This window comes from Panthera leo, chromosome B4 (genome assembly GCF_018350215.1).
Source record: "Panthera leo isolate Ple1 chromosome B4, P.leo_Ple1_pat1.1, whole genome shotgun sequence".
NCBI classification, from domain to species: domain Eukaryota; kingdom Metazoa; phylum Chordata; class Mammalia; order Carnivora; family Felidae; genus Panthera; species Panthera leo.
The window spans coordinates 118,847,509-118,861,175 of record NC_056685.1 but is presented as its reverse complement, the minus strand read 5'-3'; the positions used below and the strand labels follow the sequence as shown (position 1 = coordinate 118,861,175).

At 39.5% G+C, this 13,667-nt stretch overlaps 1 protein-coding gene across 9 annotated transcripts in view; it reads right to left on the bottom strand.

The window, feature by feature from the left end:
* Positions 1-13,640, bottom strand: part of APAF1 (apoptotic peptidase activating factor 1) — an 89,178-nt gene extending 75,538 nt beyond the window's left edge. For 3 of the 9 annotated variants that reach the window (XM_042947468.1, XM_042947467.1, XM_042947469.1), the window contains exons 1-4: positions 13,442-13,640; positions 9,645-9,819; positions 9,261-9,453; positions 8,402-8,599 (exon numbers count right to left, since the gene is read on the bottom strand). In XM_042947468.1, coding sequence (XP_042803402.1) covers positions 8,402-8,599; positions 9,261-9,453; positions 9,645-9,782 — 529 coding nt within the window. In that variant the 5' untranslated portion in view covers positions 9,783-9,819; positions 13,442-13,640. Of the gene's footprint in view, positions 1-8,401; positions 8,600-9,260; positions 9,454-9,644; positions 9,820-10,615; positions 11,099-12,983; positions 13,422-13,441 lie in introns of those variants that run through there. The other 6 variants (XM_042947460.1, XM_042947465.1, XM_042947466.1 and 3 more) reach the window with 4 other exon arrangements.
* Positions 13,641-13,667: the final 27 nt, after the last annotated feature.

The window sequence follows — 13,667 nt, the reverse complement described above, 5'->3', positions numbered from 1 at the left end:
GTAAGTAATCTCTACACCCAATGTGGGGCTCAAACTTACAACCCCAAGATCAAGCATTACATGCTCTACTGACTGAGCCAGCCAGGCACCCCTACTTTTGTAACATTTAAAACAGATTTTAAACTACCTGTTGCTCCTAAGGTTTTATGTTTTGTTTTTTTTTTAATGTGTGCATTCCATTTAAAATTCCTTAAAAATCGAGGCACCTGAGTGGTTTAGTTGGCTAAGCAGCCGACTCTTTATTTCAGCTCAGGCCATGATCTCAAAGTCCACACTGTCAGCACAGAGCCTACTTGGGATTCATTCATATCCTCTCTCTCTCTCTCTCTCTCTCTCTCTCTCTCTCTCTCTCTCCGCACCCCCTCCCCCCCCACGTTGTGTTCATGCACACTCTCCCCCTCTCTCTCTCTCTCTCTCTCAGAATAAAGGAACTTAGGGGGAAAAAAAGTCATCCCAGAGTAAAAGACAACGGAAAGTGTCCAGATGTAACTAGCTAATAAATTCCTCAGATTTAAATTTAAGTACCTATTACCTAGACCAAAGGTCTTTCTCTCCTAAAGACAAATACCATATGATATCACGTAAATGTAGAATCTAAAAAATAAACAAACAAAAAGCATAAACAGACCCATAAATACAGAGAACAAACTCATAGAAGGGAGGGGAGTGGAGACACTGGGCAAAATGGATGAAGGGGAGTGGGAGGTACAGGCTTCCAGTTATGGAATGAATAAGTCAAGGAGATGAAAGGTACAGCATAGGGAATACAGGGAATGGTATTATAATAGCACTGTATGGTGACAGATGGTAGCTATACTTGGGGTGATAATGTGTAGAGTCCTCAAATCACTATGTTGTATACCTGAACCTAATGTAACATTGTGTCAACTATACTTCAATTAAAAACAAAGTTTTTAAAAAATAAAGGCACAATAATATGTTCAAAAGCAAAAAAAAAAAAAAAAAAAAAAGTCTTTCTCTCCTAAATTTAAAACAAAAACATTAGGGCATTAGAAACATATCCAGGGGGCCCCTGGCTGGCTTAGTCGGTAGAACATGTGACTCTTGATCTCAGGGTCATGAGTTCAAGCCCCATGCTGGGTACAGAGTTTAATTAAAAAGAGAGAGAGAGAGAGAGAGAGAGAGAGAGAGAGAGAGACTTAAAAAAAAAGAAACACATGCAAGAAAAAATAAAACACTGCTAGCTTTACAAAGAAAAACAAAGAGACCAGATGACCAACTCATCTGCAAATCTCCTACCATCACGGTATAACAGTATTAATTCCACATTTCAGAAAGAATGTAAACATCTTGACTATGGGCACAAGAGGGAGCAAGTCAGCCTTGAATGAGGCTTACACCTGTAATTCATTCAGGGGAACTTATTCACAAAAACACTGCCTTTAATCAGAGAAAAGTAACCCCATCCTACTTTCACATGTGATTTGTCATGGTAGCAATTAAAAATCTAATAGCATCAAAGAAATCTTAGGAAGGACAGAACGAATAGTAGACAGCCTCCAGATAAAGCTTCCATGCTTTAAAAACTCAGCATATATACACAGCGATATCAATGGTTTATAAACATGTTAACTCCTCCAGGCACCTGGGTAGCTCGGTAGGTTAAACGTCCGATTCTTGATTTCAGCTCAGGTCATGATCTCACAGTTTGTGAGTTCAAGCACCACAGAGTCTGCTTGGGATTCTCTCTCTCCCCCTCTCTCTGTTCCTTGCTCTATCACATATGCTCTCTCTACCTCTCTCTCTCAAAATAAATAAATAAACATTAAAAAAAAAAGGGGGGGGGCACCTGGGTGGCTCAGTCGGTTGGGCGTCCGACGTCAACTCAGGTCATGATCTCACAGCTTGTGAGTTCAAGCCCTGCATTGGGCTCTGTGCTGACAGCTCAGAGCCTGAAGCCTGCTTTGGATTCTGTGACTCCCTCACTCTCTGCCCCTTCCCAGCTCACACTTTGTCCCCCTCCCTCTCCCTCTCTCTCAAAAATAAACATTAAAAAAAAATTTTAAAAAACACCTGTGAACTCCTATTTTCCTACCCACACCCAAAATAAATAAAGGGTTGAACATTCGAAAGGAAACTGGGTTACTCGGGGCACCTTGGGTGGTTCAGTCAGTTAACCAACTGACTCTTGGTTTTGGCTCAGGTCATGATCTCACAGTTGGTGAATTTAAGCCCCGTGTCAGCTCTGTACTGACAGTGCAGGGGCCTGCATTCTCCCTCTTTCTCCCTCTCCGTCTCTCTCCTCTCTCTTCTCTCTCTCTTTCCCTCCCCTACTCAAGCTCTCCCAAAATAAATAAAAATGAACTTAAAAAAAAAGGAAATTGGGTTATCTAAAAATGTATAGGCATAAATAGTTAAGAATCTAATATTCTTTATTATTTATAATAATTTCTTTAAACACCACCCTAAGACAACAAAAATTCTATAAGAACCAGTATTTTTTTAATTTTAATGTTTGTTTATTTTGTGACAGAGAGCATGAGCAAGCATGAGCAAGCATGAGCAAGCATGACCAGGTGAGGGGCAGAGAGGGAGACATAGAATCCAAAGCAGGCTCCCAACTCTGAGCTGTCAGCACAGAGCCCGACATGGGGCTCAAACCCATGAACTGTGAGATCATGACCTGAGCCAAAGTCAGACACTTAGCCAACTGAGCCACCCAGGTGCCCCCAGAACCACAGTGTTAATAAAGTTTGTAAACCTTACAGCTATCGACACTTACAAAAGAAAAAAAAAAAGGTTTCATACTACAATTAAATGGCAAAAATCCAAGATTCCTATATTTTAGAATGGAAATGAACTCCAGTGACTAAAATTTATCTTCAGTAAAGTATCTACTCTTGAATTAGTGGATATACTAAAGCAGACTCCAAAAACATTAATGAACTAAATCTGAATAATAATACCATTTTAGAAGTACTTAAGCAAAATTCAAGAAGCACAAATTAGAAGACACAAAAATTCATTAATTTGACTATATCAGAATTAAAGATTTCTGTTAAAGACATCCAGGGCAAAGTTAATACAGACAAATAAAAAGAAGACATTTACATAATCTAAAACCAACAGCATCAAATATCTAGAATATAAAAGAAACTCCTAGAGAGCAAAGAGAAAAAGAAATCTCAATGGAAAAACAGACAAATGATACAAACAAAATTAAAAAAAGGAAACCCAAAAAGCTAAAAAGCTTCCTTAGAAATAGTCAAACTCAAGTTATCAGAGAAATGCAAATTAAAAGATTATACTTGCTGACCTAGCAAAAAATTATAAATCTAGATACCTAGTGTCAATAAGGAAGTGAGATTATAGGATCCCTCATACACTACTCATGGCAACATACAGATTGGAGGGCAATCAAATCTGATGTCACCATTTTCTGTAATTTAGTGATTCTGTTCCTAGGTACATACACTCAAAAAATTCTCACTTCTGTAAAAGTTCAGCCCAGCTTTGGTGGGGCTGCAAAGAGTTGGAGACCATCTATGTATCTATCAACTAGGGGAATAAACAATAAAATGTGCTAGATGCACCCCATGTAGGATAGCAATCAGGTTAACAAATAAGATATATACCCAGCAACAAAGATAAGTCTTAAAAACAGTGTCAAGAGAGGTAAGAAATAGAATAATTAACGCTATAACATTTACACAAATTTAAAATACCTGCCTACAAACAACACGTTTTACAAGAAAACATACATTACAAATATGCTTACAAAGAACATACATTAAATACACTGGAAGGATCACCTATGGGGAGGTGTGATCACCTATGGGGAGGTGATACAGTGATCAATATATTTGGTCTTCATCACTGTTCCCGGCACATAGCTGTAAAACCCTTGTAATTTCCCAAATAAGAGCCATAGGGACACCTTTTATAATATTTAGTTTTGTTCCCAGTTCCTGAAATAATGCCAGAGGTATAAAAGTGAAAATTATTCATATAAGACACTTTCAACCACACCTGAGTTTGTTAATAAAATTACTTTTGAAAAGGCTCAATATAATGGAAAAATGGGGACTGCTGCCAGGGAACCAACCATATAGAGGGTTGGAACTTCCAGCCCCATGCCCCAGATCTTCCAGACCTCTAGAGAGGGAAGAGAGGCTGGAAATTGAACTCAATCACTAATGGCCAATGATTTAATCACCTTCATTTTAATGAAGCCTCCCAAAAGGGGGGTATAGACAGCCTGTGAAATGAAGGTGTAGACAGAGTGGTATACTAGAGTTGTCAGGGAAGCTCAACACCCCTTCCCACATACCTTGCCCCTACTGCATCTCTTCCATCTGGCGGTTCCTCTTTTATATGCTTTTATAATAAACAAGTAATCTAGTACATAAAACGTTTTCCTTTGAAGCTACACTAGGGACACCTGGGTGGCTCAGTTGGTTAAGCATCCAACTTCAGCTCAGGTCATGATCTCACGGTTCATGGGTTTGAGCCTCGCGTGGGACTCCGTGCTGACAGCTCAGAGCTGGAGCCTACTTCAGATCTGTGTCACCCTCTCTCTCTGCCCCTCCCTCCCTTTCTCTCTCAGAAATAAATAAACATTAAAAATATATATATATTGAAAGTCACTCTAACAAATTAATCAAATCCAAGAAGAGGGAAAGTCCAATCTATAGTCATTTGGTCAGATGCACAGCTAACAACCTGGCTTGTGATTAGCATCTGAAGGATGGGAGGGATGGCAGGAGGACAGTCTTGCAAGATCAAGCCCTTAACCTGTGGGATCTGCCACTATTTCCAGGTACATAGTGTCAGAATTGAGTTAAATTGTAGAACACCCAGCTGGTCTTAAAGAATTACTGTGGAGATGAAACAGAAGAGGAGACACAATGGAAAAGTGTGTATTAAAGGAATGGATGGAAAGTGAGAATGGGAATTTTTTTTTTAATATATGAAATTTATTGTCAAACTGGTTTCCATACAACACCCAGTGCTCATCCCAAAAGATGCCCTCTTCAATGCCCATCACCTACCCTTCCCTCCCTCCCACCCCCCCACCAACCCTCAGTTTGTTCTCAGTTTTTAAGAGTCTCTTATGCTTTGGCTCTCTCCCACTCTAACCTTATTTTTTTTTTCCTTCCCCTCCCCCATGGGTTTCTGTTAAGTTTCTCAGGATCCACCTAAGAGTGAACACATATGGTATCTGTATTTCTCTGTATGGCTTATTTCACTTAGCATCACACTCTCCAGTTCCATCCACAGTACTACAAAGGGCCATATTTCATTCTTTCTCATTGCCACATAGTACTCCATTGTGTATATAAACCACAATTTCTTTATCGAGAATGGGAAATTTTTAAAAGAAAACAAACATAGTAGCTAAAAGCTAAGTCTTGTACCAAAAAAAAAAGAAAGAAAAAGAAAATAAAGAAAAGAAAAAGCTAAGTCTTACACAGACCCAATATGAAAACAGGTGTGAACTAAACAATGATTAATTCAATCCTCTATATATGAACATGAAATCTCAAAAAAGTATATGAAAGATATTAACTACATTATAAACTGGACTATTGCCAGTATCTTTGACATTTTCTCAAAACAAGGTGGTTAAAACTCTGAGACCACTATTTATACCATCTGATTCCTGGGTAATTAATTCCATAAGTTATTGGTCAATTTTAACCCCTAAAATTGAAAATTCACTTCAGTAATCTAGAGTGATTTAAACTGAGTTGAGCGGCATACTTCTAACCTTTAAATTAGTAAGCTATAAATATGTTTTTAAAAGGAAATTCATCATAATATTGTAAGGAAAATGCATTTCTTCACACTAAAAGAACTTAAACCAATTTTTACTCTGAAATACCCTTAGTGATCAACTTTGCAGTAGAGTGAGCGAATGAATAAATAAGTATTCAAATAAAACCTTAGCCATAAGACTTGGATGGAACTGAATCCCACAAACTTCTCTCTAATGACAACAAGGAAAAACCAAGGAATTGGGCATTTTTCTAACAAAAGAAGATCAATACTATTGACAAGGGCTGTGAAGTATACACCAAAGCAGGGTGAGTACAACAGATGTGCCCTAGCCTTCATCTTTCTAAATCTCTTAAAGGCTTACTATTTATTCCATCATTAATTTTGTCATCTCATCATAAACTCTTTTAACTGCTTATTATGTATTATAAACAAAAAAGTTATTAACAACTAGAAGTCAAGAACCATCTTTAAATTCCACTTGAAGTCACTAATGAATGAAGGCAACCAAAGACTGATGGAGCTGTCTATGAATACCTTGAGAACCCACCAGATTCATTAAGGTCAGCAGTACACCTGCGACATGTCCTAAACACTCTTCTGTACAGTATGTCCTTCCCCAGTCTATTCAATACCTTCACTGCTCTCCCAACCCTACCTAGTCTACCTAGCAAACTTCTATTATTCCTCCAAACTCCAGCTAAAATGTCATGTCATTAGAGGAGCCTGTCCTGTTCATCCTCTTCCCCCAGAGAGATAATACTTCCTTCGTTTGTTCTAACTTTGTACCACATACTTGTTTCTACTGCTCTGTTTGTCACATATAATTTGTTTACGTGTCTGTCTCCCCTACTTGACTGTGAATAAATTTCTTAGATGCACAGACTAGACCTTCCTTTTTGCCAAGCTCCATAGTAGGCTCTCAAACATTTGCTGAATACATGAATACCTGAAGCAAGAAGTCAGTCACTAGATGTCAAATGAATCTATAAAGCCTATCCACAGGGGCGCCTAGCTGGCTCAGTGAGTCGAGCATGGGACTCTTGTATTTATTTTATTTTTGAGAGAGACAGAGTGCGAGTGGGGGAGGGCAGAGAGGGACACACAGAATCCAAAGCAGGCCCCAGTCACTGAGCTGTCAGCACAGAGCCTGATGCAGGGCCCAAACTTGTGACCAGTGAGATCATGACCTGAGCCAAAGTTGGACGCCCAATTGACTGAGTCACCCAGGTGCCCCATGGGACTCTTGATCTCAAGGTTGTGAGTTCAAGCCCTACAGAGTGTAGTGATTTCTTAAAAAAAAAAAAAAAAAAAAAACCTAGGGGTGCCTGGTGGCTCAGTCAGTTAAGCATCTGACATCAGCTCAGGTCATGATCTCATGGTTTGTGAATTCAAGCCCCACATGAGGCTCTCTTGCTTTCAGCACGGAACCTGCTTCAGATCCTCTGTCTCACTCTCTCTCTACCTCTCTCTCTCAAAAATAAATAACATTTTTAAAAATAAAAAAAAAAAGTAAATTAAAAAAAAGGCCTATCTGCAAAAACCCATTGGTTGCCATAGTCAATTCCCATTTTTTTCTTTTTCTTGGGGATTACATATAAGGTAGACAAGTTACTAAAAATTTTTTTCTTAAGAGAAGCCAGGATTTTTTTTTCCCCTCAGGATTTTTTAAGTAATCTCTATATCGAAAATCCAATATAGCGTTCAAACTCCCAACCCTGAGATCTAGAGTTCCATGCTCTACTGACTAAGCCAGCCAGGCGCCCCTAAAGATTTTTAAAGATAGACCACTGATGGAAGTAATTACAGAAATGGAATTAATAGTTTAATATAGGATGCCAAATACATGGGAGAATCACCACTAGGAGAATCATTAATGGAAATGAGTTTCCAAAACTCTCCTTCTCTATAGCACTCAACTGACAGGAACGTGTAAGTCCAATACTGCTTAAAAGACAGGGATATAAAGTGGACAACCTTTCAAAATCCTTTTTCAACTCTACAATCCCCTCAATTATTAAGATACAAGGGAACTAGATTCAATCCAGTAATAATAAGTGCCATCTAATAATGAATTTATTAGACTGGTTAGCCAAGCCTCTTTGTCTGGCTATTGGAGAATATTGGCCTGGAATTGGAGAATAACAGCTTCTCCAAGATGTTCACATCCTAACCTACAGAACTTGTAATCATAGTACCTTAAATGGCAAAAAAGGACTTTGCAGATGCAATTAAATTAAGGATTTGGGGATGATATTATTCTGGATCATCCAAGGGCCCCTAGAAGAGGGAGGCAAAAAGGTGAGAGTCAGAGAAAGAGAGGCAGTGACAGAAGCAAAGATCATAAAGAGAGAAAAAGATCTGAAGATGCTATGTACCACCAGCTTTGAAAATGGAAGAAGGAACCATGAGTCCAGGCCACCTCTAGAAGCTGGAAAATGCAAGGGAAAGGATTTTCCCTAGAGCCTCCAAAAGAAACTCAGCCCTGCTGACACCATGACTTTAGCCCAGTAAGAACTACTTTAGACTTCTCACTTCCAGAACTGTACAATAATAAATTTGTGTTGTTTTATGCCACCAAAGTTCTGGTAATTTGCTACAGCAGCAACAGGAAACTAATACCATGCTTCCTTAGCCAGCAACACATGGTAATCAAACTTACCATCTAAGAAAGAATGATCTCGAACAGTTTCTGCAGCTAAAACAGACTTCCCACAACCTGCCATTCCGTATATGATGACCCATCCTGGTTCACCATTTAGTTTGAAGAGGTTCTGCTGAATTGAGTTCACCAGTTTCTTCCTAGTAACAAAGACCACCGGCCTCTGTGGCACTCCACCTTCACACAGGACTGTCCTTACTGAAATCCAAAACAAAACAAGTATGAATGAACAGAACTTTGAAATGGTTACTCAGGTCATACCATAAAAGCCAAAGAAAGCAAGGCTGGGGCTTTAACCTCAGAACTTCCAAGAGAAGATGTGGCTAGCATACTAACCTCAATGCTCTGATTTCTCAGAACATAACAAAAAAAAAAAACATAGGCCTTTCAAGATGACTACAGATAATGGAAAGCTCCATCTGCATCTGCCCTTATACACCCTATTCCTCCTTAACTCTCCAATCTCTTTTTCTCATATTAAAGACTGGAAAGGATGGTGTAAAGGAATATGGAGTTCCTTTCAAGAACATAGATTTCTAAAGATTCTTATTCTTTCCTATGCATGAGCTCAATAAACACAGAACTGGAGAAGAGCTTAAATAAAAGCCTAAAAATTGTCTTTTTAATCCCTAAAAATGTGTATTGTTCCCTCAGCAGTAGACAGCTCCCTGGGCAAGAGGAAAATGTGAGTTAACATAGGTACAAGTAAATATATTTAAATTGGAAAACCTAACTATAATTTTTTCACATGCATTTTCAGTGAACCAGTCTCTTCAACAGACTCCATTTAAAATACAATAAAACTGCAGCAATGTAGCACTGTCATAGCAATGTGATATAAGATATAATGAATACAAACCATATGAAGTTATTCCACCAACTGAATCTTTGCCACCATTCGAAGAAGAGATGACAGGAATGCCACCATGAAGAAGGCCAGCAAGATCTTTATACCCTTCATGTATTAGAGCATTGTAGAATGATATGTAGGAATAATTATCTTTTTTAAGTATCATTTTAATTAGGAGAGCTGCTCGTTGCTGCTGAGTGGGCTAAAAAAAATAAGTAGTTTAGTATACTACAAAGAGTATGTTTGCAACATAAATTAGTGGAGACCAGTGCAAGTTCTGAAATAAATTTAAGAAAACTTTTTAAAGTCATCAAATAATTATATCAAACATTTTAAATAAAAACTGGAAAGAAAAAAAAACTTTATAGCAAAGACTGCTTCAGAGGGCTTTACCTCATTTTTTACTTTTTCCTCCTCTGATACTGTTAAAACTCCATCATTAATCATACAATCCATGATGTAGGACGTTTTAATGTCCTTTTCCAGGGCTTCTCTATGTTGAAGCAAACAGTTTCGAGCTTTTGCATCCATCCTCTCTCAAATTTTTCTCTAAGCTGTCAACCATCAGCTATGGACAAAACATCAAAATTTTTGTCAGGTCAATAAAGATATGAAAAGATGTGCAACATTACTGGTAATCAAGAAATAAAAGATTTTTTTTTGGCAAAGATTTTTAAAACTGGACAAAACCCAACGCTTTCAAAGGTGTGAAAAAATGAGTTTTCATATGCACCACTTGAGGAGAGTACAAAATAGATATAACTTTTCTGGAAGGCAATAAGATATAAAAGCATTTAAGGTGAGTATTGTCTCTAACCCAAAAATCTCACTTCCAGAAATTTACCTTAAGGAGACATTTACATACGTATGCAAAGATATAAAACAAACCAAAACAAAACACAAAAAAGAGTTAACAGAGCTGTGAGTTCAAGCCACAAATTGGGTGTGGAGCCTACTTAAAAAAAAAAGTTAAGAGAGAATGTTTGGGTAAGAAAAAAACATGAAAACAAAACAAAATTAAAAACAAAAAAGATGAGGGGCACCTGGGTGACTCAGCTGGTTAGACGTCTAAATCCTTGATTTCCACTCAGGTCACGATCTCACAGTTTGTGAGATCGAGCTCTGTGTCAGGTTCTGTGCTGACAGCAAGAAGCCTACTTGGGATTCTCCGTCTCCCTTTCTCTCTACCACTCCCCAACTCGTACTCTCCCTTTCTCTCAAAATAAATAAACATTTTAATAGACACACCAAAAAAATGAAAACAACCTAAATGCCCACCAAGTATGGATTTAAAAAATTAGAGTATGTATGTAAAGTGGAATATTATACAACCATTTAAAACAAAACACATCTCTATGGAGTACCTGGGCAGCTGAGTTGGTTAAGAATCGGACTCTTGATTTCAGCTCAGGTCATGATCTCACAGCTTGTGAGTTCAAGCCCAGCCACCGGCTCCACATTGACAACACAGATGCTGCTTGGGATTCTCTGTCTCCCTCTCTCTCTGCCCCTCCCCTGCTCTTTGTCTCAAAATAAATAAACATTTAAAAACAAAAAACAAGACACATCTTCACGCACTGACATGTAAAGATGTTCACCACAAACTGATTTAAAAAATGAGAAACATGATCCCCAAAACAACACAAAATATGTTGGTATCATATAAACATATTGGGAGATGTTAGGAAGTCTATTCAACGAAAAACATTTTGGGTTACTTCCAAGTAGCAAGATTTGGTGCGTTTCCCCTTTTTCTTTTTTGTACTTTTCTATATAGTCTTAATTTTTTCAATACACATTATCATTTTTACAATTTAAAAAACTTCTTAAAAGGTGCCTGCGTGGCTCAGGTCATGGTCTTGCAGTTCATGGGTTTGAGACCCATGTCAGGCTCTGTGCTGAAAGTTCAGAGCCTGAAATCTGCTTCAGATTCTGTCTCCCTCTCTGCCCTTCCCCTGCTTGCACTGTCTCAAAAATAAAACATTTAAAAAAAGAGTTAAAAAAAAACTTACGATTTTTATAAACAGTGATCATACTAAAATCCTAATGTTTAGAAACTTGTATTAAACATTAAGACTAACCACAGCATTGTTGGTATTGAGCATTAGTTCTCACTCAAGGTGAGTGTCAGCTTTAGATCTTCATCTAAAACATATTTCTCACATGCTTACTCCACTGATGTTTTGGCTGTGCTAAGTATGACAAAGCAACAGAAAATATGCTTTGGTGTCATTCCTTGGATTAAGAGGACACAAAAAAAGAATATTCTTTACAGTATAATATTCTAAGTTCCTACCAACTTTATTTCAAATACAACACAAATTTTTCCATGGGTATAAAATCCAGATCAGAATGTTCGCAAGTTTTTAAAACATTAACAGAACTCTATCCAATGTAATACAGTGAGTGTCTAAATATATTAATTTATGGATTCAGTAAACATTTGAGTCCCTATGTGCCAAGCCCTGAAGTCTACAGAGATTAAATCATATCCCTGAAGGAATTCACAGTCTAGTGGGAGAGAAAAATTTAAAGAGATAATTAAAAGACTCACAGAAGTTTTTTTTTTTATTTTTTATGTTTTTAATGTTTATTTATTTCTGAGACAGAGCACGAGTGGGGAGGGGCAGAGAGAGAGGGAGACAGAGAATCCGAAGCAGGCTCCAGGCTCTGAGCTGTCAGCACAGAGCCTGACATGGGGCTCCAACTCATGGAATGCGAGATCATGACCTGAGCCCAAGTCGGTCGCTCAACCGACTGAGCCACCCAGGCGCCCCTTAAAGAGATAATTAGAATGTGATGTCCTAAGTGCAAAAATACAGGTAAGTACAAATCATTTGGGGTGCACAGAGAGGAGGGATAATCATTAAGTGTCAACAATGACTATATACTTTTAAAGTCACAACTGTGGCACTTGCAACATAGGGAAATAGAGCATGTGCCTATACTTGGCAAGGTTCACCTTGACATCTCATGTCCAGCATGCTAATGTCCAGTATTAGCATGAAACTGAATAATAGAAAGTTATGATTGGAATAAAGCTATATTTTTTAAACATTAATAACATTTTATGATCTCAATTTAAACATAAATGTCCCCTCTGGGGCCTGGGTGGCTTAACTGGTTAAAGCCTCCGACTCTCAGTTTTACCTCAGGTCATGATCTCTCGATTTGTTAGTTCGAGCCCTCATCCAACTCCACACAGACAATGCAGAACCTGCCTGGGATTCTCTCTCTCCCTCTCTCTCGCTCTCTGCCCCTCCCCTGTGTTCTCTCTCTCTCAAAATAAATAAACTTAAAAAAATTTTTGAACATAAAACGTCCCTTAATTTTTAGTTAATTTTTTTAGGTTATTTCGAATTGCTAAGCAAATTGACAACCTGAAACTAATTTCCAACTTTACCCATCCCCATTATGTAAATTTTAAACACGTTTTTAAACTCTGCACAAATCATAATATTCTGAAAAAATTCAGTGTCCCACTTTTGTAACCGCATCAAAATGTAAAAACAAACTCTTCAAAGATGTTAAACAGAAAGAAAGTAAAGGGCAATTTCATCCAGGAAACCAGTAATAGTTGGCTACTTCCTCTCTCAGTAATCTCTCTTCCTGGTACAGGAGCAGGATGGTTAGTTACTAATTATTCCTTGTCCCAGAATTCTGCGTCCCTGAAATCGGCTACTGAACCTCCAAAGAACCCAGCTCGGGCAGAAAAGCGAGGCACAAACTTACCCAAACCTGTGCACCATGGTCTTACTGGGAAGAGCAGCCCTGCGGGGACAGACTGGGAAGTCAAGGTGGGGGTGGCGGTCTGGGGAGGGAAGCAATGGGGGCTTCCTAAAAGGAATGTAGGGCGCGGCGCGCAGCCCCGGGGCAAGTCCGGGCCTCATAGGTGCCTACCAGAGCCTCCGTAGCCCGGGGCGCCTGAATGAATTTCGACCCCCCCCCATCCCCGGGGACCTCTGACTGGCGGAAAGGTAGATGTCACCCCCGCAGGCCGACCACACAGGCCCGGGGCGCCGAGGTGAACCCGGGTCCGAGGGCCGCCCTCTGGGTGGACCCCACCCCAGACACAAAGGGAGGAGGGCCACTCGGGCAGTCGCTCTTTCCCTTCAGCGGAGCCTGGCGTCCCTACGGACGCCGCCGCGGCTTCAAGTCCTCGAGGGTCGCTGATGGCCGAGACTCCTCACCTTCCGCTCCCTCGCCCCTTCAGGCCAGAAATACAGCATCAGCGTCCACTTGGTAACTCCCCCTCTTCGCCTCAGAACCGCGGAGCAGTCAAAGCCCGCTCCGCCCGCCCAGCCCGGACAGCGCGCGCCCGCGCACGCAAATAAATAACACTCCGAGCGCCCAGGACAGTACGCCTCCGCGCGCGCTCCAGCTGCTGCTAGTGGCCGCGCGCGCCTAAGGATGCAT